At 41.3% G+C, this 27,665-nt stretch overlaps 1 protein-coding gene across 1 annotated transcript in view; it reads left to right on the top strand.

The window, feature by feature from the left end:
- Positions 1-12,039, top strand: part of LOC311308073 (uncharacterized protein) — a gene marked incomplete at its 3' end in the record, with an annotated part of 98,055 nt that extends 86,016 nt beyond the window's left edge. Inside the window, exons 29-30 of the mRNA XM_084437010.1 lie at positions 11,511-11,594; positions 11,953-12,039. Of these exons, the coding sequence (XP_084293136.1) occupies positions 11,511-11,594; positions 11,953-12,039 (171 nt within the window). The remainder of the gene's footprint in view (positions 1-11,510; positions 11,595-11,952) is intronic.
- Positions 12,040-27,665: the final 15,626 nt, after the last annotated feature.

The following is a 27,665-nucleotide window of genomic DNA, read 5'->3' on the forward strand; positions in this document are numbered from 1 at the left end:
TCTGCAATCAAACAAATGAAGTAATAATGACACCATGGGGTGTTTTGAACTCAGCATGAGCCAGGGAATCCATTGTTACCATAATTTTGAAGATTGGACATACAGTTCAAAAGTTACTGGCATAAACGCAACTCCAACTTTGACACGCTGGTGGCGCTAGAGTGCACGAGATGTCAACATGAGGCTTGGTGACAGATGTCATGGGTATGTCCCGAATGAGTGTGCCAAATGTGGTTTTGATAGATTAAAACATTACTGAGATATGACCCCAGTTCCTGTTTTGCAGCTTTTCTGCCAATTTTGATTGGCTGTCACATGCGAACACAATGGATAATCAAAAATCCCTGTACATCCTTTGTAGACATTGGTGTATAGATGACATTTACCGATGTTCATGCAAATTGGTGAAAGTTCCTAGGAGGAGATACATTTTAAGGGTTTTGCACATCATTCAAAATGGCGGAGAAGCCAAGATGGCCACAATGACGTCATAGAGTGCGTTGAATCCGGCTTGAGCCAAGGAATTGAAGGACACCTGAAGTTTGAAAATTGGACTTGCTGAAGAAAAGCTGCATGCATAAATGCACCTCCAACTTTGACACGTTGGTGGCGCTAGAGAGGGTGAGGTGTGGACATGAGACTTGGTGAGGAGGGTCAGGGCACTGTCCCGAATGAGTGTGCCATTTTTCATAACTTTCTACCATAAGCTTCTATGGGCTGCCATAGACTACAATGGCAGAGGAATAAAGAAAGAAGAAAGAAGAAAGAGAAAAGGTACAAACTTAATGGGTGCCTGCGCAGCTGCGCTGCTTGGCCCCCAATTAAAGCTGCAAGCAGCGTTGTGGGGGCCAAGCTGACCACGCAAAAGATGAAGCAAATACGACTGATGTTTTGAAGGCTTTAGAGATATGTTTGTCAGACTGCAACTACACTGCAGACTTGGTAAACACAGCAAACGTTATAACCTCTGTAAACTTCAACCACTGCAAACTATGAAAATCATTCAGCTCAATAAAACAAGAAAAGTAGGCTGGTCTAACACTCAACACTCGTGGGCAGCGGATGAGAGCTAAAGTCTTTCCCACACCCGTGTGGCCAGCCCGTTCGTGGAAATTCTGCCACACCTTCTCTTTCAAGGCTGTAGGGAGGACCAGCTGAAAGATGGAGTTTGCGGTGTTGGGGTCCCTCACACACTGATGCAAGACTCCCTCCCTCAGAGTCAGCCTCTATCTCTCCTTGAGGATCTGCCGAGTGTCACGTTGCAGGGCGATCCTTTCTGTTGCACTGGGCGGTTTCCCTGTCTGCAAGGATAACAGCATGTGGCGAATCATGTCATCTTTTTTGCTGGGCGTCCTTCCATTCTCCAGGGGGTTCGGCCCAGCTGCACTTCTTCTAGGTCAACTTGGACAGGAGAGTTAAGCATTTCTGGGCATGGGTTTTCCACCCCGGTGAGAAAAGTCTTCAGGGCCAGGATCTCCTCCTCTTCACCATCCTCTCCTCCATCCACAGGTACACGAGATAGGGCATCAGCATTAACATTGGTTTTGTCAGGCTGGAACTTGATGTTGAAGTGGTAGTTGTAGAGTCTGGCTGCCCACTGTTGCTCCAAGCTTCTCAGGTTCACCTCCTGTAAGTTTGCGAGAATGTTGTTGTCAGTGAACACTACAAAATGGGAGCCTAGAGTGGAATTTCTTGCTGCACCAGCGAAAGACGGCCTACCTTCTGATAGCAATGAAGGTAAACAGGAGTCTGGCCAGTGTTCTTCACTTCTTCACTTGCACCTTCCCATTCAGACAAACTAGACTCCATTGAATCTTCAAAACCTTCCCCTACTCCACAGAAGTCTACACCCACTCACTGCATTTCCTTTACCCACTTTGACTATTTGTACACGGCCATGAACATGGCAAACAATACGCAACCAAGTTCCGTCTGCTGCATTTTACACAAGAGGAGCGCATTACTGTACTATATGTGATTGTCTGTACTGTATGTGCTTGTGTCTATGTAATTGTGTCTATTGTATGTTATGTTCTCTGCTGTACTGTATGTCTGTGATTGTCTACTGTATGTGCTTCCGTCTGATTTTCTCTACTGTATGCAATTGTCTATGTGATTATCTTTACTGTATGAGCTTGTCTATGTGATTGTCTCTACTGTATGTGCTTGTCTGGATAATCGTCTCTACAACAAAACCCATGAATATGATGTACCGTACTGTAAGATGCCTCCCCCACATGGCAAACATTTGTAATACACACATATTACTTACTCTAAACAATAGGCACACGAGTCCCTGGTCTGTGAGCCAAATTTCACAACTTTTAACTGGCAGGAGCGACCTACAATGATTCTGTTGTCTGCCATTGACTTCCACAGCAGCATAATTACAATAATTATAAGAATGCACTTTGGATGAACGGGAATCGAACCCTGAACTCGCTGCTTGCGAGACTGACGCGCTACCCGCTATGCCACAACGGATCTTACAAAGTGCGTCGCAGATTTGAGTGGATAATGTCAGCTTCTGCTTCCTCTTGGTAGAGTGAGTCCTGAGCACTTAATTAATGTCACCTGGTAGGGTTGCTTCCTCTCGGTAGAGTGAGAGGGGGGGGTGTCTTTGTTTAAATTGGCACACAGCGAAAAGTATACATAGCTCAACTATTTACTTCTTCAGAATCCAGACAATCACGCAAACATTTCCATGTATAAAATGTCCTTCGGTCTTCAGAAGTGTAGGAGAGGTGAAGAGTTAGAAACAGTTAGAGATTCTAGAGCGAAGAGAGATTTTCTAGAGTGTGGCTCCATTGATTTCAATGGAGGGGGGGGGGTCATTATTCGAACTGTCACAGAGTGAAAAATATACATCGAAGAGCTTAGCCTTTTTGATTTTATGAATCCCAAGAGTCGTGTGAACGTTTTGATATATAAAATGTGTATGAGCTGTGAGAATTGGAAGAGGGATGGCAGTTTAGAAAATGTGTGACTTTTTCCAAAATGTGCCTTTCACCACTCTGAAACTGGGGAAATTGTGCAGAAGACAAAAAGTGTTCCTTTCATTCTGCAATCAAACAAATGAAGTAATAATGAAACCATGGGGTGTTTTGAACTCAGCATGAGCCAGGGAATCCATTGCTACCATAATTTTGAAGATTAGACATACAGTTCAAAAGTTACTGGCATAAACGCAACTCCAACTTTGACACGCTGGTGGCGCTAGAGTGCACTAGATGTCAACATGAGGCTTGGTGACAGATGTCATGGATATGTCCCGGATGAGTGTGCCAAATGTGGTTTTGATGGATTAAAACATTACTGAGATATGATCCCTGTTCCTGTTTTGCAGCTTTTCTGCCAATTTTGATTGGCTGTCACGAGCGAACGCAATGGATAATCAAAAATCCCTGTACATCCTTTGTAGACATTGGTGTATAGATGACATCCACCGATTTTCATGCAAATTGGTGAAAGTTCCTAGGAGGAGATACATTTTAAGGGTTTTGCACATCATTCAAAATGGCGGAGAAGCCAAGATGGCCACAATGACGTCATACAGTGCGTTGAATCCGGCTTGAGCCAAGGAATTAAAGGACACCTGAAGTTTGAAAATTGGACTTGCTGAAGAAAAGCTGCATGCATAAATGCACCTCCAACTTTGACACGTTGGTGGCGCTAGAGAGGGTGAGGTGTGGACATGAGACTTGGTGAGGAGGGTCAGGACACTGTCCCGAATGAGTGTGCCATTTTTCATAACTTTCTACCATAAGCTTCTATGGGCTGCCATAGACTACAATGGCAGAGGAATAAAGAAAGAAAAAAGAGAAAAGGTAGAAACTTAATGGGTGCCTGCGCAGCTGCGCTGCTTGGCCCCCAATTAAAGCTGCTTCGCAGCGATGAGGCGGGGCCAGGCAATTTCCGACAAGTTTAGGAGCAATAAGCGAGAGAATAGGACAACAAGAAAGTTGACATTCCAATGTTCATTTTGTACATTCGTATCGTAAAACATTTGTAAAACATTTTGATGCGTTGTAAGCTCGATTTTGATAATTCAACAATGGTCAATGAGTTTGTGAATTACAGTCTGAAGATCCAGTGTAGCAAGTTTGGTGTTAATTGATTGAAAAATGTTGGATGAGATATGTTTATTAATTTTTACAGGTTTTGTTTGCTTTTCTTCATAATTGAACATTAACTTCAGCAGCTGTGTACTCAGTCAGTTGCCAATCAATCGATTTAGTCATTGTAATCCTCGGCGGGGGTTGGGTAGGGTTGCCAACAGCGATGTCTCCGATTCGTGGAGCTTGTGTTGGATTATGGGTAACGTAGTTTTCTCTGTATGAAGTGTTGGTTTCAGAGGACAGAATTAAACATATTTTAAAAAATTCTATTTTTGAGATAAAATTCTAAAAAAAAATCATACTACATCTTGGATATGTGGCTAATGTTGTCACTTTTTATGAGGACGATCAGCCATTGATTTGGCGAGAATAAATAGGAACTATATACAGAACTGTTAACAGTAAAACTTTTTGATGTGCTGTGGGCTCAATTTTTCATATTTCAAAAATCTGTGAGGATCGTTTGGTAAGGACAGTCTGAAGATACAGTAGATCAATTTTGGTGTCAATTGAACTAAAAATGTGGGAGGAGATAGGTTTGATAGGTTTTACAGTTTATGAAGAAATCAGAGTGATGGACTTCAAAATTCCTGCAAGGTCAAAGCGTATGAAAGTTTTGTCTCACTTGGGCCTACATTCACGTGGTGGTTTTACAGTGATAGCACCTATGGCTGATTTGTTATGATTTTTTTAAGTTTTAAACTTTAGACTGTTGCTGTAGCGCCACCTTCAGGTTTATTGACCTACAATGCAGGTTGAGGACTTTGGGTATACTACTGGAGCTATGTGCAAATCTTGGTGATTTTTTGTCCACGGGAAGTTAGACTCCAGTGGAAGATGGAGAATAATAATAATAATCAAAATTCCTGCAAGGTCAGAGTGTATGAAAGTTTTGTCTCACTTGGGCCTACATTCACGTGGTGGTTTTACAGTGATGGCACCTATGGCTGATTTGTTATGATTTTTTAAAGTTTTAAACTTTAGACTTTTGCTGTAGCGCCACCTTCAGCTTTATTGACCTACAATGCAGGTTGAGGACTTTGGGTTTAGTACTGGAGCTATGTGCACATTTTTGTGATTTTTTGTCCACAGGAAGTTAGACTTCAGTGGAAGATGGAGAATAATAATAATAAGTAAAACATTTTAATGCATTGTAAGCTCAATTTTGATAATTCAATAATCTGGTCAATGAGTTTGTGAATGACAGTTTGAAGATCCAGTGTAGCAACTTTAGTATTAATTGATTGAAAAATGTGGGTTACAGGTTTTGTTAGCTTTTTTTTTTCATAATTGAACATTAACTTCAGCAGCTGTGTACTCAGTCAGTTGCCAATCAATCAATTTAGTCATTGTAATCCTCGGCGGGGGTTGGGTAGGGTTGCCAACAGCGATGTCTCAGATTCGTGGAGCTTGCGTTGGATTGTGGGTAATGTAGTTTTCTCTGTATGAAGTGTTGGTTTCAGAGGACAGAATTAAACATATTTTTAAAAATTCAATTTTTGAGATAAAATTCTGAAAAAAATCATACTACATCTTGGATATGTGGCCAATGTTGTCACTCTTTATGAGGATGATCAGACATTGATTTGGCGAGAATTAATAGGAACTATACAGAACTGTTAACAGTAAAACTTTTTGAAGTGCTGTGGGCTCTATTTTTCATATTTCAAAAATCTGTGAGGATCGTTTGGTAAGGACAGTCTGAAGATACAGTAGATCGATTTTGGTGTCAATTGAACAAAAAATGTGGGAGGAGATAGGTTTGATAGGTTTTACAGTTTATGAAGAAATCAGAGTGATGGACTTCAAAATTCCTGCAAGGTCAAAGCATATGAAAGTTTTGTCTCACTTGGGACTACATTCACGTGGTGGTTTTACAGTGATAGCACCTATGGCTGATTTGTTATGATTTCTTTAAGTTTTAAACTTTAGACTGTTGCTGTAGCGCCACCTTCAGGTTTTTTGACCTACAATGCAGGTTGAGGACTTTGGATATAGTACTGGAGCTATGTGCAAATTTTGGTGATTTTTTGTTCATGGGAAGTTAGACTTCAGTGGAAGGAGAATAATAATAAATATACCTGCAAGCAGGAATGTGGGGGCCAAGCTGTTTAACTGCAAGCAGACAAGGAATCAGCTAGACTGACGCGGTGACATGGGTCAAGGATGGGCCCAAGATTTTCGGAAGTCAGACATATGGTTGAAAGGGATTCGATCTCTGTACCTGCTGCTTGCAAGGCCGACATGCTAACCACTGTGCTACGCAGGATGTTGCGAGGGTGAATCACCCTAGTCCACAAGGCATGTGAGCCTTCCCTAACCCCGTGAGTCTGACTCCTGAGCACTTAATTAATATCACCTGGCAGGGTTGCTTCCTCTCGGTAGAGTGAGAGGGGGGGGTGTCGTTGTTTAAATTGGCACACAGCGAAAAGTATACATAGCATAGCTCAACTATTTACTTCTTCAGAATCTAGACAATCACGCGAACATTTCCATGTATAAAATGTCCTTCGGTCTTCAGAAGTGTAGGAGAGGTGAAGAGTTAGAAACAGTTAGAGATTCTAGAGCGAAGAGAGATTTTCTAGAGTGTGGCTCCATTGATTTCAATGGAGGGGGGGGAGTCATTATTCGAACTGTCACAGAGTGAAAAATATACATCGAAGAGCTTAGCTTTTTTGATTTTATGAATCCCAAGAGTCGTGTGAACGTTTTGATATATAAAATTTGTATGAGCTGTGAGAATTGGAAGAGGGATGGCAGTTTAGAAAATGTGTGACTTTTTCCAAAATGCGCCTTTCACCACTCTGAAACTGGTGAAATTGTGCAGAAGACAAAAAGTGTTCCTTTCATTCTGCAATCAAACAAATGAAGTAATAATGAAACCATGGGGTGTTTTGAACTCAGCATGAGCCAGGGAATCCATTGCTACCATCATTTTGAAGATTGGACATACAGTTCAAAAGTTACTGGCATAAACGCAACTCCAACTTTGACACGCTGGTGGCGCTAGAGTGCACGAGATGTCAACATGAGGCTTGGTGACAGATGTCATGGATATGTCCTAGATGAGTGTGCCAAAGGTGGTTTTGATAGATTAAAACATTACTGAGATATGACCCCAGTTACTGTTTTGCAGCTTTTCTGCCAATTTTGATTGGCTGTCTCGAGCGAACGCAAAGGATAATCAAAACTCCCTGTACATCCTTTGTAGACATTGGTGTATAGATGACATCCACCGATTTTTGTGCAAATTGGTGAAAGTTCCTAGGAGGAGATACATTTTAAGGGTTTTGCACATCATTCAAAATGGCGGAGAAGCCAAGATGGCCACAATGACGTCATAGAGTGCGTTGAATCCGGCTTAAGCCAAGGAATTGAAAGACACCTGAAGTTTGAAAATTGGACTTGCTGAAGAAAAGCTGCATGCATAAATGCACCTCCAACTTTGACACGTTGGTGGCGCTAGAGAGGGTGAGGTGTGGACATGAGACTTGGTGAGGAGGGTCAGGGCACTGTCCCGAATGAGTGTGCCAATTTTCATAACTTTCTACCATAAGCTTCTATGGGCTGCCATAGACTACAATGGCAGAGGAATAAAGAAATAAGAAAAGGTAGAAACGTAGTGGTGGCCTACGCAGCTTCGCTGCTTGGCCCCCAAATATACCTGCAAGCAGGAATGTGGGGGCCAAGCTGTTTAACTGCAAGCAGACAAGGAATCAGCTAGACTGACGTGGTGACATGTTTGACAAGGGTCAAGGATGGGCCCGAGATTTTCGGAAGTCAGACATATGGTTGAACGGGATTCGATCTCTGTACCTGCTGCTTGCAAGGCCGACACGCTAACCACTGTGCTACGCAGGCTGTTGCGAAGGTGAACCACCCTAGTCCACAAGGCATGTGAGCCTTCCCTAACCCCGTGTGTCTGAGTCCTGAGCACTTAATTAATATCACCTGGTAGGGTTGCTTCCTCTCGGTAGAGTGAGAGGGGGGGGGTGTCGTTGTTTAAATTGGCACACAGCGAAAAGTATACATAGCATAGCTCAACTATTTACTTCTTCAGAATCCAGACAATCACGCGAACATTTCCATGTATAAAATGTCCTTCGGTCTTCAGAAGTGTAGGAGAGGTGAAGAGTTAGAAACAGTTAGAGATTCTAGAGCGAAGAGAGATTTTCTAGAGCGTGGCTCCATTGATTTCAATGGAAGGGGGGGAGTCATTATTCGAACTGTCACAGAGTGAAAAATATACATCGAAGAGCTTAGCTTTTTTGATTTTATGAATCCCAAGAGTCGTGTGAACGTTTTGATATATAAAATGTGTATGAGCTGTGAGAATTGGAAGAGGGATGGCAGTTTAGAAAATGTGTGACTTTTTCCAAAATGCGCCTTTCACCACTCTGAAACTGGTGAAATTGTGCAGAAGACAAAAAGTGTTCCTTTCATTCTGCAATCAAACAAATGAAGTAATAATAAAACCATGGGGTGTTTTGAACTCAGCATGAGCCAGGGAATCCATTGCTACCATAATTTTGAAGATTGGACATACAGTTCAAAAGTTACTGGCATAAACGCAACTCCAACTTTGACACGCTGGTGGCGCTAGAGTGCACGAGATGTCAACATGAGGCTTGGTGACAGATGTCATGGGTATGTCCCGAATGAGTGTGCCAAATGTGGTTTTGATAGATTAAAACATTACTGAGATATGACCCCAGTTCCTGTTTTGCAGCTTTTCTGCCAATTTTGATTGGCTGTCACGAGCGAACGCAATGGATAATCAAAAATCCCTGTACATCCTTTGTAGACATTGGTGTATAGATGACATCCACCGATTTTCATGCAAATTGGTGAAAGTTCCTAGGAGAAGATACATTTTAAGGGTTTTGCACATCATTCAAAATGGCGGAGAAGCCAAGATGGCCACAATGACGTCATACAGTGCGTTGAATCCGGCTTGAGCCAAGGAATTGAAGGACACCTGAAGTTTGAAAATTGGACTTGCTGAAGAAAAGCTGCATGCATAAATGCACCTCCAACTTTGACACGTTGGTGGCGCTAGAGAGGGTGAGGGGTGGACATGAGACTTGGTGAGGAGGGTCAGGGCACTGTCCCGAATGAGTGGGCCAATTTTCATAACTTTCTACCATAAGCTTCTATGGGCTGCCATAGACTACAATGGCAGAGGAATAAAGAAAGAAAGAAAGAATAAGAAAAGGTAGAAACTTAGTGGTGGCCTACGCAGCTTCGCTGCTTGGCCCCCAAATATACCTGCAAGCAGGAATGTGGGGGCCAAGCAGTTTAACTGCAAGCAGACAAGGAATCAGCTAGACTGACGTGGTGACATGTTTGACAAGGGTCAAGGATGGGCCCGAGATTTTCTGAAGTCAGACATATGGTTGAACGGGATTCGATCTCTGTACCTGCTGCTTGCAAGGCCGACATGCTAACCACTGTGCTACGCCGGATGTTGCGAAGGTAAATCACCCTAGTCCCCAAGGCATGTTAGCCTTTGCTTACCCTATTAGCTGAATCCCAATCTGAGTCTGAGTCCTGAGCACTTAATTAATGTCAGCTGGAAGGGTCGCTTCCTCTCGGTTGAGTGAGAGGGGGGGGGGGGTGTCGTCGTTTAAATTGGCACACAGCGAAAAGTATACATAGCATAGCTCAACTATTTACTTCTTCAGAATCCAGACAATCATGCGAACATTTCCATGTATAATATGTCGTTCGGTCTTCAGAAGTGTAGGAGAGGTGACGACACACACAACATTGATTCAGTCATTTTCTTAATCAAGTTAGATCGTGGCTTTAAGCATTTTGGGTTTTTATAGTGTCACCCTGTGGCCAATTCGCTTAATAGTGGCCATTAGACATGCCCTGGTATCAGCAGCAACTTGATATGATCATTTCAAAAGCATTGATGTAAACACAGACACATATTTGCTTATTGCAGTGCTCCCTCATGGTCAACATGATGTAAAATGTTTTGTGCTACTATTCCTCAAAGTGGGGTCTCAAGTCTTTTCACAACCTGAGAGCAATTAATCCCTGAAATGGTCTGAAACTGAAATTAACTGTTTGTGGTGAAATAACAATAGGGTATTTTTCACAGCAGCCATCTTTAGTAAGCAAAGTAATGTTCATCATGTGACTGAAACCAGATTGATTATTAATTACACCTGTTAATCTGGCAAACGAAACACTGGAAGTTTAACAAGCCAATCAGAGGCAGCTTTTGACCTAGATATCTGCTTTTCAGCCAGAGTCGCCTTCTTGTAATTAGCTTCAAGCTACTGAAAGGTAAGGCTGTGTGTGTTTGATGTGATTAGCTGGATATAACACTGTAGACAAATATTGACTTGCTATGCATATATGTTTGTGAGAGACCATATATTATACTTTAAATGTGCTGTATCATAATTAATTTTTGAATATTTCTATTGGATGGTAAAGATTAACCTCGAATTGTGTCAAATTATGCTCCTAGTTCCTAGCTAGCTTTAGCTACCTCATGGTAGCTAATGCTAGCTAAATGCAAGTGTGTGGGAAGCCATCCTTCATTAATTTAAAATAGTGTGTTAAAATACTTGTATGCAACAATTTCATTTGAGTCCTAAGTCCATGTTTGTGATGTCCAGACATTAATCTGTAACCATGATGCAGGCATGCCACCTTCCTTCATTAGCACACTTTGCATATATTATTTAAACCTTTGGTCAAAATAGGGCTTGGGAAAATGTAGTCCCAGACACGACCATCTTTTTTCTACACAGGTGTATCTATTTGTCTGATTGGCTCTACTGCATAGAATCCTATGCAATCAGAGAATAGATACACCTGTGTAGAAACAAGATGGTCGTGTCTGGGACTACATTTTCCCTAGCCCTATTGCTATATTTCCACTGAGTGCATTTGGAAGGGTGATCTTAAAGTCCAAGTCTGTTTTCAAGGTCACTGTGATCTCACAAAATGTGTTTTTGGCCTGATGAACACTATCTCAAGAAAGGTTGAATGGAATTTGTTCATATTTGGCCAAAATGTCCAGTTGGACTTAATTAAATGTATTGGATTAGGTTTTAGTATTCAAAGGTCAAGGTCACCGTGACGTCACAAAAGGCACTTTTGAATGCTAACGCTAGCTAGCTAATGCTAATGCTAGCTAATGCTAACACTAGCTAGGTAACTCTAATTCTAACAATAATGCTAGCTTTAGTGAGCTAGCATTAGCATTAGAGTTAGCATTAGCATTAGGTAGCATTAGCGTTAGAGTTAGATTAGCAGTTAGTTAGGGATAGGGTTAGTTAGGTTAACTGCAACTTGCATTGTTGGGCAGTGGCATTTAGCCGCTATGCGGTTTTTCTAGTTCTAATGTGTGTTCTGTCTGTGTTGTAGATGCCACGATCCAGCAAAAAGTCCCAGGCACAGAAAAGGTGGGCTAACCTGAGGTCTTCAGACCACCAGGGGCCCACTGCCGAGGTTAGACTTCCTTGTGAAAAAAAAGCTGACTTTGACCATGACTCTAAGACCAACACGTTTTCAAAACAACTTTGTGAAACAGATTTGTCAACAGATTTGTCAACAAACTTGCCATCAAACTTGCCAACAAACTTGTCAACAAACTTGCCAAACTCTACCAAACTGTCAAACCTTCCAACAAACTTGTCAAACTTGTCAAACTTGTCAAACTTGTCAAACTCTCCAAACTTACCAATCTCTGCCAAACTACCAAACTCTCATGATTCTCCAACTAACTCACTGTCAAGTACCGTGGAAAAAGAACACACTGTTGTTACTGATGATTCATTCTCTTTAACTCAATCTGTTGATTTTCCAGAGAGGTCTGTGTTATTGGGATCTTTTCACCAAGGTCATCCACAGTTTCAAGATGTACGTAACAAGCAGTGTGGTGCAATCAGTCTGACTGCAATTTTGAAGTGCAAGATGAACAGTGTGCTGACTTGGGAGACTCAAGATTTGGATGATGTTCTTGTGAAAGGGACTGATCTGTATAAGTCAATGAGAGCTGAAGGTAAGATAAGCGACCATGTTCAAGAAAGGGGTTACATTGCTGTCTCTGAATTACCAAGGCAACACATATTATGGAATTCTGTTTTCTCAATTAACTTTGCTGATTCTTTCGCTGGATTTGTTCTAGTTGATGATTATGATGATGCGGTACGTGATGTTGCCATGCCATTTGATGTAGCATTACAACGGACACTGCTGAGTAATGACGCATGCCTCTTAACCATTTGTGCTAATACATGTGCTATTGTGAAAGCAGGATCATGGTTTGCGGTCATTGATTCACATGCTAATAGAAATGTTAATCAGAAACTACAGAAGGCAAGTTGTGTTGCTTATTTTAGCTCTGCTACATTTTTTATAGCTACGTTTTGGACTTGGCACAGTCATTTGGGGTAAGAACACCACAGTTTGAGATAACTGGAGTTGAAGTGACCATAACTGATGCCAGTGCTGAGGTGCGTACAACATCTGGTCCATCTTCCAGTTACATGGTAAGCACACCGTCTACAACGATCAGCAACCCACTTTACAGCAATGTTGTCAAAGGTAAGCCTAAAGTGTACGGACAGCAGGCAGTTGGAAATACTTTCAGCGAGTCCACTACAATTGTAACAACTTCTGAAAACAGCAGAAAATCACATTGTACTCAGGCGGAAATGGAGAAAAACACTGAATCTAAAGCAAGCAGTAAAGTACTCTACAGTGACGTTTTAAAACGTAAGGCCAAGGTATGTGATGCTGACTTTGGTATTGGTGCTGCGAAACACAATTCAGATTTTTCTGAAGTATATACGATTGGCAGGGATGTAAACACAAAACACAGTACACCAAGGAAAACACAAAGCCGACACTATATTGAACCTAAAGCGTCTAATGATTTTCCTAGAAACCACAAGCCCCTTAATCGTTCTGAGCTTAAACCAGAGAAGCTTCACCAGAGTCGTTCATTCCATTATAACAAACAAGTGAGAGACGACAGTGATAAGGCAACAGAGTTTTCAAAAAGAAAGAGAGACAAACAAATCATAACAGAACCTATAGAAATAACCCATAACGGAAGTAAGGGATCAGATTCGGACAGTGTCATTATTAATGATATAAGAATTCATGAGCGACCTTTTAAACCATTAACAGGTCAGGATCAGGTGGCTCTGTGCACATGTTTAGAACTGCCTAATGCAAACATTGATGTTATTGCACCTGCAAATGTTTATAGCATCGGGTCTCCCTGTAAGATGAAGAGCATAAAGCCAGATGGAAACTGTTTCTACCGTAGTTTGTCCTTTAGCATATGCCAAAACGAAGAGAAGCATCTTAAAATTAGACGGGCTATCGTGCGACACCTTCGAGACAACAGTTCCAAATTTGAAACATATTTGAGAGATGAGTACACATCTGTGCAGGACTACATGACCAAATCAAGAATATATTACAGTGGCTCATGGGCAACCGAAATAGACATTTTTGCTGCAGCTGACTTATTAAAAACAACCATCATGACTTTTAATGATAGATGGAATGCACATATGCCTACTACAGATTTGCTCACAGAGAATTGTATTTATTTAAACCACACTGGCAATCATTATGAAGTTGTTACATGTGTTAAACAGGGAGATGCAGGAAATGCTTGTGCAGGAACATGTCATGATAAGGGTGATAACTTGAGGTCATTACGGAAAAGGAAGCTTAATGATGAACCAGACAATGTAAAAGCTAAGAGAGAACGACAACGGTACCAGAATAAGAGCGATTACAGAGAAAAGAAACTAAAAGATCTTAAAGATAAATATCACAAAGACACAGATTTTCAAGAATGTAAGCGTGAATGTATTCGAAGTAAATACAAGACTGATCCAAAGTTCCAGAGAGACATGCGCGAACGTATGCGCGAACGTGTTGGAATTAAATACAAGACTGATCCAAAGTTCCAGAGAGACATGCGCGAACGTATGCGCGAACGTGTTGGAATTAAATACAAGACTGATCCAAAGTTCCAGAGGGACATGCGCGAACGTATGCGCGAACGTGTTGGAATTAAATACAAGACTGATCCAAAGTTCCAGAGGGACATGCGCGAACGTATGCGCGAACGTGTTGGAATTAAATACAAGACTGATCCAAAGTTCCAGAGGGACATGCGCGAACGTGTTAGAATTAAATACAAGACTGATCCAAAGTTCCAGAGGGACATGCGTGACTACAGCATGAAGAAGTACCATGAAAATAATGATGTTCGTCTAAATAAAATCCAAAGAAGTCGTGAGAATTATTTTAAGTCGCAAAAGAGACAGGAAGACATAGATTGTACTATTGCTAATTTTCGTCAAGAAGTCAGCCGTGGTCCAGAATATGTGTGCTCTGTCTGTCACCGTTTACTCTTCAGGAAACAGGTGGTTGAGTGTAAAAGACATTGCTATGAAATCAGAGGAGAGCAAATTGCTGCAGTTGCTAACAGATGTATAACATTGCAATATTTACATGTGTGTGATGCTGAATGCGAACATGAATGCTATTTCTCTACTAGTCCATCAAACAAATTATGGATTTGTTATACATGCCATCGAAAAATACTTTGTGGAAAACTACCAGAAGAAAGTGTTACCAATAACATGCATTTGGAAGAAATCCCCGCCAAACTTAAATGTCTTAACTCTTTGGAACAACATCTTATTGCACGTCATATTCCCTTCATGAAATTGTTGTGTTTGCCTCGAGGACGTCAGAATGCTTGCCACGGACCATGTGTGTCTGTTCCAATTAATACTACAGATGTAACAAATATTCTTCCAAGAAATGAATGTGATGATAAAATGATAAGAGTAAAACTTAAACGGAAATTGACTTTTAAAGGTCACTACGAGTATAAGTTTGTCCATACTGATCGAGTCAGAAATGCACTGAAGTATTTGATGAAAAACAATAAGTGGTATGACGATGTCTTGTTTAATGAAGATTGGGTAAACTCTCTGGATGGAATTGATCATGAGGAAAATATAAAACATGAAACACAGTGTCAAGAAACAATTGAAAAGAGTGATGATGAAAACAGCCGTGAAGATGAAGTAGAGGAAGATTTAACATATATTAAAGATCAGAATGGGCTTTTGTCAGATACGTCATTACAACCAGTTGATCTGGGTTCTGAGATAATTGATCAGAATTTTCAAGACATAGTCAATGTGGCACCTGGTGAAGGCAACAGTCCAGTTAGGTTGCTGTCAGATATAACCAATGAAGCAAAATCTTTCCCTGTTTTGTATCCAACTGGCGGACCTACCTTCCATGATAAGAGAGAGGTAAAAATAACTCTGGCACGATACCTGAATACACGCCTACTCAATGCAGATGGTCGTTTTGCACGAAACACAGACTTTATATTTTATGCACAATACATTTCAGAGGTGTATCAAGTTGTGTGTAGTGTTTCCATTGCATTACGCAAAGGTGGTGGCAATAGTTCTTTGAAAGAAATAACACCAGACATGTTGTTAAACTCCGAGTCTCTTCGTAAAATATTACACAATAATGAAGGATACAAGTTTTTACGAGGAATTCGTGGGACACCTCCATACTGGATGTCAGCACAGAAAGATTTGTTTGCCATGATACGACAACTGTCCATACCCACTTTCTTTGCATCTTTTAGCTCTGCTGACTTGAGATGGCCTGAAATGCTGAACACTATGGCAAGACTAGAAGGACAACCAATTGATGTGGATAACCTTGATTGGTCTGAAAAATGTGGACTTCTACGCCGTAATCCTGTCACGGCAGCAAGAATGTTTGATCACAGATGGCATTCTTTTTTGCATAATGTAATCATGTCTCAAGCTCAGCCCATAGGGAAGGTCGAGGATTACTTTTATCGGATTGTATTTCAACAGCGTGGATCTCCTCATGTACACTGTCTTTTTTGGATTGAAAACGCTCCTAAGATTGATAAAGAAGAGGATGCCGAAGTAACACATTTCATAGACACATACATTACTTGTGAGACTCCACCTCAAACTGACGCAGAGCTTTATGAGACTGTGAACAGCGTGCAAAAGCACAGTACAAGACATTCCAAAACATGCCGTAAGAAAAACACAGTCTGTCGATTTAATTTCCCACGACCACCATCGAGCCGTACTTTTATCACAAGAGGAGGCAACTCGGATGACTTGAATGGCAAAGACAAAACTAAAAATGCAAGTGCAATTATGAAGAAAGTCAAAAGTGCATTGAAGATCCCTGACATGAATTTTGATTCGACTGAGGCATTTTTTGAATCTCTTGGGATAGATCAAGGATTGTTTGAAAGAGCATATAATACATGTTCCAAAAAGAAAAGCGTTGTCCTTAAACGAAATCCAAAAGACATTTGGGTAAATCAGTATAACAGAGACTTACTGCATGCATGGCAAGGCAATATGGATATCCAATATGTGACGGATGCTTTTTCAGTAGTGGTTTATATACTGACATATATCACAAAAGCTGAACAAGAAATGGGATTGTTGTTGCAACGTGCACAGAATGAGGCCATGAATGGGAACCTTGATGCAAAAGGAGCATTTAAAAAGCTTGGAAGCATATACCTGCACAACAGAGAAGTTTCAGCTCAAGAAGCAGTGTATCGGTTAACACACATGCACTTGAAGGAATGCTCTCGTCAAGTACAGTTTATTCCCATTGGAGAAAACCCTGTAAGAATGAGTTTGCCTTTGCACCTACTCCAAGGTAAAGCTGAACATAAAAGGTCTCATGATGACAGCAGTTTGTGGATGACCAATGTGGTTGAGAGATATAAGAACAGACCCAAGACGGAGCAATTCGAAATTCTATGCCTTGCCAGTTTTTGTTCTGAATACAGAGTACTCTCAAGGGCACAGGTGTCACCAAAGAAAGAGTCTTCAGAATGTGTCATAAAACTAGACAACGACTGTGGTTTTATCCAAAAAAGGACTCGAACTGAACCTGCTGTTGTAAGGTATCCCAGATTTTCTCCAACAAGAAACCCAGAGCAGTACTTTCATTCCTTGCTACAACTGTTTTTGCCATATTATGATGACCATCAGCTCAAGCCAGCCCACTTTGATACATTTGAGCATTTCTATGAGAATGGCGCAGTGAAATGTGTCAATGATCTCCAAACAGTGAAGTCAATTGTTGATGTTAATAAATCTCTTTTTGAAAGAGAAAGTGACGAAATAGACAAAGCTAAAGAATTGCTTGAACAGGACATTGATTTAGAAGATGCCTGGGCTCAAATATGTCCTGAAACAGAAAGAGAACGTCTTCATTGTTTGGAACTGATGAAAGACAAAGTTATGCCTGATGAGGATGATCATGAGCAACTTATTCCAGACCTTACTGCAAATCCAGAAACCGCATGCACTCTTGAAACAAATCATGTGTCAATGCCCAGACAGGATGCACTGCATTTACTGCGCTCATTAAATGAAGAGCAGTCGGCAATATTCTATAGTGTCCGTAAGTGGTGTTTGCAGAAGCAGCTTGGACAAAATCCAGAACCATTTCGCCTATTTGTTACTGGTGGTGCTGGTACAGGGAAAAGCCATTTGATCAAAGCTATACATTATGAAGCCTCCCGACTGTTGTGTCCGCTTGCTGAAAACCCTGATGATGTCACTGTACTCTTAACAGCGTCTACAGGTGTGGCTGCATTTAACATTGGTGCTGCAACAATTCACAACACATTCTCCATTGGTGCTAATATCAGATTGCCATATCAACCTCTAGGTGATGAGAAGGTTAATTCTTTACGGACTAAAATGAGCAGTTTGCAAATTCTCATCATTGATGAAGTGTCCATGGTTGACCACCGCCTTCTGGCCTACATTCATGGTAGACTACGTCAGATCAAGCAGACTGGTGATTATTCCCCCTTTGGAAAAGTTTGCATTGTTGCTGTGGGCGATTTCTATCAGTTACCAGCTGTAAAAGGTACTCCTCTTTTTGCCGATAACAAAGGAGTCAATCTGTGGGAAAGCAACTTTGAAGTTGTTGAACTAACTAAAGTTGTTAGACAACAAGATGCAACATTTGCTGAGATGCTGAACCGACTGAGAGTTCGTAAAAAGAAAGAACCCCTAAGCGCCAATGATCTTCTGATGTTGAAACAGTGTGAAACTGGTGAAGAACCTGACGACATCCACATATTTGCTACTAATGGAGAAGTTGATGACTATAACCTTAAGAGGCTGCAAAAGACCTGCCCAGACGCAATCAGTATACATGCTCAAGATTTTATCAGAAATCCCAAAACTGGAAGAATGGAACAGATGGTTGGTTTTCACAGCAAAGTGTTTAATTCATGTTTATCAAATTGTGTTTCTTTGGGTATTGGAGCAAGAGTGATGTTGAAGAAAAACATTGATGTGTCTGATGGCCTTGTCAATGGAGCGTTTGGTAGAGTTGTGCACATCAGTAAAGGTCAACAACAGGATGATTTCCCTACAGCTATTCATGTGGAGTTTGATAACCCAAATGTTGGCAAGATTCAGAGATCAAAAACACAGAGGTTTTCTGAACATTTAACTCTAATCAAAGTGGAAGAGGATCAAGTCACATATGCTGGTGGAGTACGCCGTCAATTTCCACTGAGACTTGCATGGGCATGCACAGTACACAAGGTTCAAGGTCTTACTGTTGAAAAAGCTGTTGTATCACTCAAGAAGATCTTTACTGCAGGGCAAGCATACGTTGCTTTGAGTCGTGTGAAAACTCTCACTGGATTGATAATTGAAGACTTCAAAGAGTCAACCATATATTGCAATAACAAAATAGACTTGGCCCTGAAAAACTTGCCTCGGTTTTCATTTGAAAAGTCTGTTTTCTCTAATGTTAACCATACCTGCACACTAGCACTTCACAATGTACAAAGTCTAAAAGCCCACATTCAAGACATTCATGCCCATAAAACCCTAATGCAAGCTGATTGTATTTGCTTAACAGAGACATGGCTCAACGTAGACACTGAAGAAGTACCACAACTTCCAGGATTTTGCTTCAACCACAACCCAAGGGCAAACTGTTATGACGACACTCAGCCACTTTTTGCAGAATTGAAACATCAAGAAAGAGGTGGAGTTGGTTTGTATTATTCAGACAACATTGACATGAACACCGTGATTCCAGAAAGATCCAATTTGGAATGGTTGTATTTTGCAATACCTCATGTAAATTTGACTGCTGCTGTTTTGTACAGGCCTAGTTCTTATAAAATTGACATGTTTCGGCAACAACTCTTAAAGGTAATCTGTGAACTTGAGAAGCATCCAGGGAAGAAAATCATAATGGGAGACTTTAATGAAGATGTCTTTGGATCATGTACAATTTTACAGGTAATGGAACACCATGGATATACTCAACATGTACAAACAGCTACAACTGAAAAAGGTACTCTCATAGACCATGTGTACATTAAAGGCACAGACGATGTTATTGTTGAAGTTGTTCAGACATACTACAGTTTTCATGAAGCGATACTTATTTCAATTGTGTAATATTTTTTATAATCACCATTGAATATTAAAGTATACCTATTATATTCTGAGTGCCCTATATAGCACAATGTAATCTTGTCAATGTTATTGTTGCGCAGACTTACAGCATTATAGTTTTCATAGCAAGGTACTTATATCACTTTGTTCATATTTCTCACAATTAGATATTCACCATTGAATAGTAAAGTATACCTACTGTGAATGTTCAGTTTGTTCTAACCTATTCCGTCCGCAAAGCAGGGGGGGGGGAGGAACATAAGACTGGACGGCTCCCCGTAGCAGGTTTAATTTAATTCATATTTCATTTAATAACACTACACAATTCACACAATTCTGTTTATTTATTCTTTTTCATTTTTGTTGAATTTGCTGGTTTATCTAGTTTTTTTTAGTTATACAAATGTTACTGTTGGCTGTGTGAAACGAACTACAACAAAACACATTGTGAGTATATAGTTTAACAGTGTTTATTTTTCTAAAATACACATGCTATATATGATATATTATACAAGTGATGTTATTCTTGTTAAACACATGTTGGTTTGCTTCACCTACTGTATGTTAAAGCATGTACACTTTTTGTAGAAGGACATGTCTCCTCTAATTACCTTACAGATTTGAAATGAACTATTACAAAGGTAGTCGACCCTGCTCCTGCTTCCCTGAATGTAGAGGAGACCTTACAATGCTGTGGAGTGTATAACCATTCGTCCCCCTAGTCAGGTTCTTCATAGCTGGTAAGCTGCTGGTAAATAACTATAATAATCATAATATTTATAATGCACTTTTCAATGAGACAATCTCAAAATGCTAAAAAAAAGAAAAAGATTTCTTGTCTTCTCTGGTTCATCAGCCATCACCACCCATAGGGACTATCAACCAGTGGCCAGGTTTGCAGAGGCCTATCCACACCAACACTACAGGTCTCATAGAAAGGCTTCTTTTGCTACAAAGGCAATTATACTATCTTGGGGTTGTGGAGGGCAGTTAATTTCTCAAAGTGGGCATTTATGTAGAAGTCCTCAGGTAGACCTATTATGGGGGTAATTGATAAGTTAAAGTAGAACTAGAAGCCGTGGCTGTTTCCAGGTGAAAGTGAATTAGTTGATTAACAAATGCATTTATTTTAAATTATTCTGAGCTTACCTGTTGTGAAGAAGCATTAATTTTGTGTCATTATTTCTCTATACACGTCTGTAACAGGTTCTTGGCACAACCACTCACAGCTCACATGTTCCAGTCTACCTGTTGTTCACAGCTAGCTGTCTCCAGAAAACAGTGAGTCGTTCAACAAATAAATCTGTGTTTTTAATTATTCTGATAATCATAATATTTATAATGCACTTTTCAATGAGACAATCTCAAAATGCTAAAAAAAGATTTCTTGTCTTCTCTGGTTCATCAGCCATCACCACCCATAGGGACTATCAACCAGTGGCCAGGTTTGACGAGGCCTATCCACACCAACACTACAGGTCTCATAGAAAGGCCTCTTTTGCAACAAAGGCAACTATACTATCTTGGGATTGTGGCAGCCAGGTAATTTCTCAAAGTGGGCATTTATGTAGAAGTCCTCAGGTAGACCTATTATGGGGATAATTGATTAGTTAAAGTAGAACTAGAAGCCGTGGCTGTTTCCAGGTGACAGTGAATTAGTTGATTAACAAATGCATTTATTTTAAATTATTCTGATTCTGTTGTGAAGAAGCATTAATTTTGTCTCATTTCTCTATACACGTCTGTAACAGGTTCTTGGCACAACCACTCACAGCTCACATGTTCCAGTCTACCTGTTCCCAGCTAGCTGTCTCCAGAAAACAGTGAGTCGATCAACAAATAAATCTGTGTTTTTAATTATTCTGATCTGGCGTGAAGGTGCAGATGCATTGGTATTTTGTCTTATTACTTCCCTGTAACAGGTTCTTAGAGAGACCACTGTTGCAGGTAGCTCATCTTTTCCAGTCTGCCTGCTTGTCGCTTACAGCCAGCTGTCTCCAGGTGTTTACGACACAGCCAACAGTAACATTTGTATAACATTTGTTTTTATGATTTTTGTGCAATAAGCTGCTCTAAATAAATTGCCCCTAGTGGGACTAATAATCACCAAATGAGTCTGTTTTAAATTTTTCTGAGCTTACCGGTCATAAAGAAGCATTGATCTTGTGTGGCAGATACCAGTAGTGGGGCTTGTTGAATTTCATTGTTTCACCAGCAGTGGGACAGGCCAACCTCCTCCAGCCCCCGAGGACCAAGCTCCAAATGGGAGACGGGCCTTCTGCTCCGCCGCTCCCATGCTATCCCTGACCATCTGAGGGCGCCACAGATTCTGGATGCTTTTTAAAAAGGCCTAAAAACCCACCTTATTTTATGAAAGATTTTTGTTAGTTTGTGTCAGATTGTTTGTGTTAGTTCTAGCCCTGTGTAGCCTGTCTTGTCATAGTTTTTTTTTTTTTACATTAGCTGCTGTAGCTTTTTTATGGTTTGTCCTGTAGCACTTTGTTTGTTCAATGTAAAGTGTATTTACAAATAAAATATTATTATTATTATTGCTATTGCTGATGCTCATCAACCATCACCAGCCACAAACTCCATCAACCAGTTGCAGGACTTGCCGAAGCCCACCCACAACACTACAGGCCTCATAGAAAGGCCTCTTTTGCAAAGGCCCCTAAGCAGCAGAGGCAGCCATCTACTCATTTAAGGTTATGGAGGCCCATTTTTAAAAGTGTGCATTTCTGTAGAAGGCCTTGGGTAGAGATATTATACTGTAGGCTATGTATAATTGATGTATGTGTGATATAGTTGCTGTTGTAACAGTCATGTTTAAGTACAGTTATTTCTGTGTTTATAAAGGAATTTCGACTTTAATAACTTTAATGGTATTTCTGTTTGAGATAGTGTGTATGATTGCAGAATGCATGCATTCCATTTACAGCTTTAATAGAACAAGGCTATTATATAAAAAGGCAAGTGTATAAAAATATATTAGATTAAAAAGACATGAATGGTAACTAATTCTCAAGCTGTCAACATGTGACTTGATGACAGGGGATCCATAACCAGTGTGCCAAATGTGGTTTTGATACATTAGCTGAATCCCAATCTGAGTGCACAAACCACCCTTCCGCCCCTTCACACTTGAGCCTGAGTCCTGAGCACTTCATTAATGTCAGCTGGAAAGGCCAGAGGGTGCAAGGGCCCTGAATTAAATGCTATTAAAGCATTTCTGATACAACTCCTGTTTAGCGGCATTGTCGCCAAATGCAATTGGCTGTCACAAGCGAACGCATTGGAAAATTAGAAAAAATCATATTGAACCTTTGTAGACTAGGATTAGTCTACATATTGTGTAGGCCTATCACGTTTCATGCAGATTGGAGGAAAATCGGACATGTGGTTGAACGAGATTCGAACTCTGCACCTGCTGCTTGCAAGGCCGACTCCCTATCCACTGTGCTATGCCTGATCTTGCAAAGGAGAATTGCCCTAGTCCACAAGGCATTTCAGCCGTTGGTGGCTTTGTCGCCAAATTCAATTGGCTGTCACAAGCAAACGCATTGGAATATCAACAATTCAAATCATTCCTTTGTAGACATTGGTCTCCAGATAATGTGTATTATTTTGTTTTGCAGATTAATGAAAATCTGTAGGAGGAGTAGCATTTTAAGTGTTTTTCACTAAATCCAAAATGGCAGACAATTCAATATAGTATGCAAGACGTAATAGGGTTTGTTTAACTCGGCTTGAGCCAAGGAATCATATAGCACCTTGATTTTGAAAATTGGACTTACGGTTCAAAAGTGGCATGCATAAATGCATTGGCAACTTTGACATGTTGGTGGCGCTAGAGTGTAGGAGCTGAGGACATGGGTCTTGGTGAGAGGGGTCATGGGACTGTCCCGAATCAGTGTGCCAAATTTCATAACTTTCTACCATACGGTTCTATGGGCTGCCATAGACTCCAATGGCAGAAGAGTATAATAAAGAAAGAAAGAAAAAAAAAAAGGATGATAATAAGAAATGGTAGAAACATAATGGTGCAAGTACAAGGCTAGACTGACGTGGCGACATGTTTGACAAGGGTCAAGGATGGTTCCGAGAATTTCGAAAGTCACACATATTACTTACTCTGAACAATAGGCACAAGAGTCCCTGGTCTGTGAGCCAAATTTCACAACTTTGAACTGGCAGCAGCGACCGACAACGATTCTGTTGTCTGCCATTGACTTCCACAGCAGCATAATTACAATAATTATAAGAAGGCATTTTGGATGAACGGGAATCGAACCCTGAACTCGCTGCTTGCGAGACTGACGCGCTACCCGCTGTTCCACGACGGATCTCAGGAAAGCAATTCGCAGATTTGAGTGGATAATGTCAGCTTTTGCTTCCTCTTGGTAGAGTGAGTCCTGAGCACTTAATTAATGTCACCTGGTAGGGTTGCTTCCTCTCGGTAGAGTGAGAGGGGGGGGTGTCGTTGTTTAAATTGGCACACAGCGAAAAGTATACATAGCATAGCTCAACTATTTACTTCTTCAGAATCCAGACAATCACGCGAACATTTCCATGTATAAAATGTCCTTCGGTCTTCAGAAGTGTAGGAGAGGTGAAGAGTTAGAAACAGTTAGAGATTCTAGAGCGAAGAGAGATTTTCTAGAGTGTGGCTCCATTGATTTCAATGGAGGGGGGGGGGTCAATATTCGAACTGTCACAGAGTGAAAAATATACATCGAAGAGCTTAGCTTTTTTGATTTTATGAATCCCAAGAGTCGTGTGAACGTTTTGATATATAATATATGTATGAGCTGTGAGAATTGGAAGAGGGATGGCAGTTTAAAATGCGCCTTTCACCACTCTGAAACTGGTGAAATTGTGCAGAAGACAAAAAGTGTTCCTTTCATTCTGCAATCAAACAAATGAAGTAATAATAAAACCATGGGGTGTTTTGAACTCAGCATGAGCCAGGGAATCCATAGCTACCATAATTTTGAAGATTGGACATACAGTTCAAAAGTAACTGGCATAAACGCAACTCCAACTTTGACACGCTGGTGGCGCTAGAGTGCACGAGATGTCAACATGAGGCTTGGTGACAGATGTCATGGATATGTCCCGAATGAGTGTGCCAAATGTGGTTTTGATAGATTAAAAGATTACTGAGATATGACCCCAGTTCCTGTTTTGCAGCTTTTCTGCCAATTTTGATTGGCTGTCACGAGCGAACGCAATAGATAATCAAAAATCCCTGTACATCCTTTGTAGACATTGGTGTATAGATGACATCCACCGATTTTCGTGCAAATTGGTGAAAGTTCCTAGGAGGAGATACATTTTAAGGGTTTTGCACATCATTCAAAATGGCGGAAAAGCCAAGATGGCCACAATGACGTCATAGAGTGCGTTGAATCCGGCTTGAGCCAAGGAATTGAAGGACACCTGAAGTTTGAAAATTGGACTTGCTGAAGAAAAGCTGCATGCATAAATGCACCTCCAACTTTGACACGTTGGTGGCGCTAGAGAGGGTGAGGGGTGGACATGAGACTTGGTGAGGAGGGTCAGGGCACTGTCCCGAATGAGTGGGCCAATTTTCATAACTTTCTACCATAAGCTTCTATGGGCTGCCATAGACTACAATGGCAGAGGAATAAAGAAAGAAAGAAAGAATAAGAAAAGGTAGAAACTTAGTGGTGGCCTACGCAGCTTCGCTGCTTGGCCCCCAATAATATAGGCAAATACAATAGGGTTCCGGCAGCTACGCTGCCTGGCCCCTAACAAGTGCCCCCTGTCTGCTCCTAGAAAGATTGTCTCCAATACAGTAGGTCCCTCAAGACTTCAGATTTATTAGAACACATGGTCATATATGGTCGAACACTATTTAGCTAAGCATACCTAGGCCTGTCTCAGTAGTCACACAGGAATAAGTTATACTAGTGTTGGCTTTTGAAGCCTTTCTTGATGTTTCTTGTGTGTTAGTCTGAATTGTGTATAATAAGTTCAATAAAGAGGTGCAGCATCGCTTAACTATTACCACGATCTTAATTGTCTTTCTTGCAATGAAGAATCACTGAAGAATTCACTCCAACACGGGATAAGAAGCAGCGACAGATACAGGTTTATTACAGAAGTTAATCTTACAATAGACACTTTCAGCCAGTACCCTCTCCGCCTACCTGTGTGGCTGCCGCACTCCAATATCAGCTCCGAGGCCGTTGTGTTACTCCTCTCTGCCTCCTCTGCATTACAATTACAAGATAAAGGGCGCCGAGGGCACCGTCCTACCCCCCAGAGATACCTCCACCGTCCTACCCCCCAGAGATACCTCCACCGTCCTACCCCCCAGAGATACCTCCACCGTCCTACCCCCCAGAGATACCTTCACCGTCCTACCCCCCAGAGATACCTTCACCGTCCTACCCCCCAGAGATACCTCCACCGTCCTACCCCCCAGAGATACCTTCACCGTCCTACCCCCCAGAGATACCTCCACCGTCCTACCCCCCAGAGATACCTTCACCGTCCTACCCCCCAGAGATACCTTCACCGTCCTACCCCCCAGAGATACCTCCACCGTCCTACCCCCAAGAGATACCTCCACCGTCCTACCCCCCAGAGATACCTTCACCGTCCTACCCCCCAGAGATACCTTCACCGTCCTACCCCCCAGAGATACCTCCACCGTCCTACCCCCAAGAGATAGGGCAAAAGGCACAAGGAAGTTTAGAATGAGCATATATATTTTTAGCCTGTATTATATTAACCTCATGCCTGTATTATTCTCATGTAGTAATCATTCATATAAGACACTGGATATTCTGTCAAACATCAATTTAGTTAGAGCTGTACCAATTTAAGGACAGCTGGCTCAAGAGATGGCCTTTTGTCTGGTCTGAGTCAGCACATTCGGTAAGAAAGCCCGAGTGTCCGGAGGGGAGCAGGGGACTGAAAGACTTGCTGACCAGTATACTCTTTGAAGCTTCAAAACACCGCCACCACCACAGAAGAAGACTTCCTCGGAAAAATTATTTCACTCGGACAGAACGCGTCTAAATAAGTTATTTAATGGTAGCGCCGAGGCTTCAAAACCCAGCATTTGTTTAAATAGACCCTTTTGCTTAGGTAAGTTAAGTTTCATGTTTATCTGACACTTGTAAATATGAGTGCCTCTCCTAAATAGGCCGACCGATTTATTTTGACGGCGAAGTGAACGGAGGGTGAAAGGACTGGAGCGAGCGAGCATGCGACTACAGGACTGAAAAGGGCTAGGTGTTCAGTGAACATTGGTCCTCATTCCTGAACAAGTGTCTTCTTAAATGTCTTCTTACGAACTTCGTAAGACCAACCCTAAGAAAGATCTCCGCCGGATTCATGAATGGAAATGTGTTCCTAAACCGGCAAAGTGTTCTCAGCTGTGCTCCCCTTCTTAAGTTGAATGCGCGTTCTCGTACACCTGAATTTGCATAAACGCCCCGCCAGCTCCTTCCTACAGGGTCGTGTGCACACAAAACCCCCAGACAGCGCGGAAAAAGTTGAGACCGATGGCTCATCCCAATGTCAAATCGGCAAGTGCATGAGGGCTCTCTGGCAGACATTTTGAGCCCTTTATGGCCCCTTACCGTAAGTCTGCCCTTCTGCAGACTTCGCCTAAGGGAATTACCCACAGTTCATATCGTTGTGACGTGAAACACGGGGTTACCTCATGGGTTACCTGAAGAACAGCCAAAAACAAGCACCGACAGATCAACCAACCCTAATGTTCACGTTACAAAACAAAATATGTTTTCATTTTTTCAGCTGGACTTGCTTATCTGCACAAGTAGCCTTATAATTATTTTGGTTTCATTATTTTTAAGTATGGGTTATTAACCCCATGGGTTTGTATAATGTGATGTGTAAAAATATGTAGGCTATGGTTATAAATTACATCGATTTCTGTTGCTCTAAATCATATGATTTCCCAGTTAAAAGCAGTATGACATTAATCACCCATTTCGGTGCAGTGTTCTTT

The sequence above is a fragment of the Borostomias antarcticus genome, assembly GCF_949987555.1.
Source record: "Borostomias antarcticus genome assembly, chromosome: 4".
NCBI lineage: Eukaryota > Metazoa > Chordata > Actinopteri > Stomiiformes > Stomiidae > Borostomias > Borostomias antarcticus.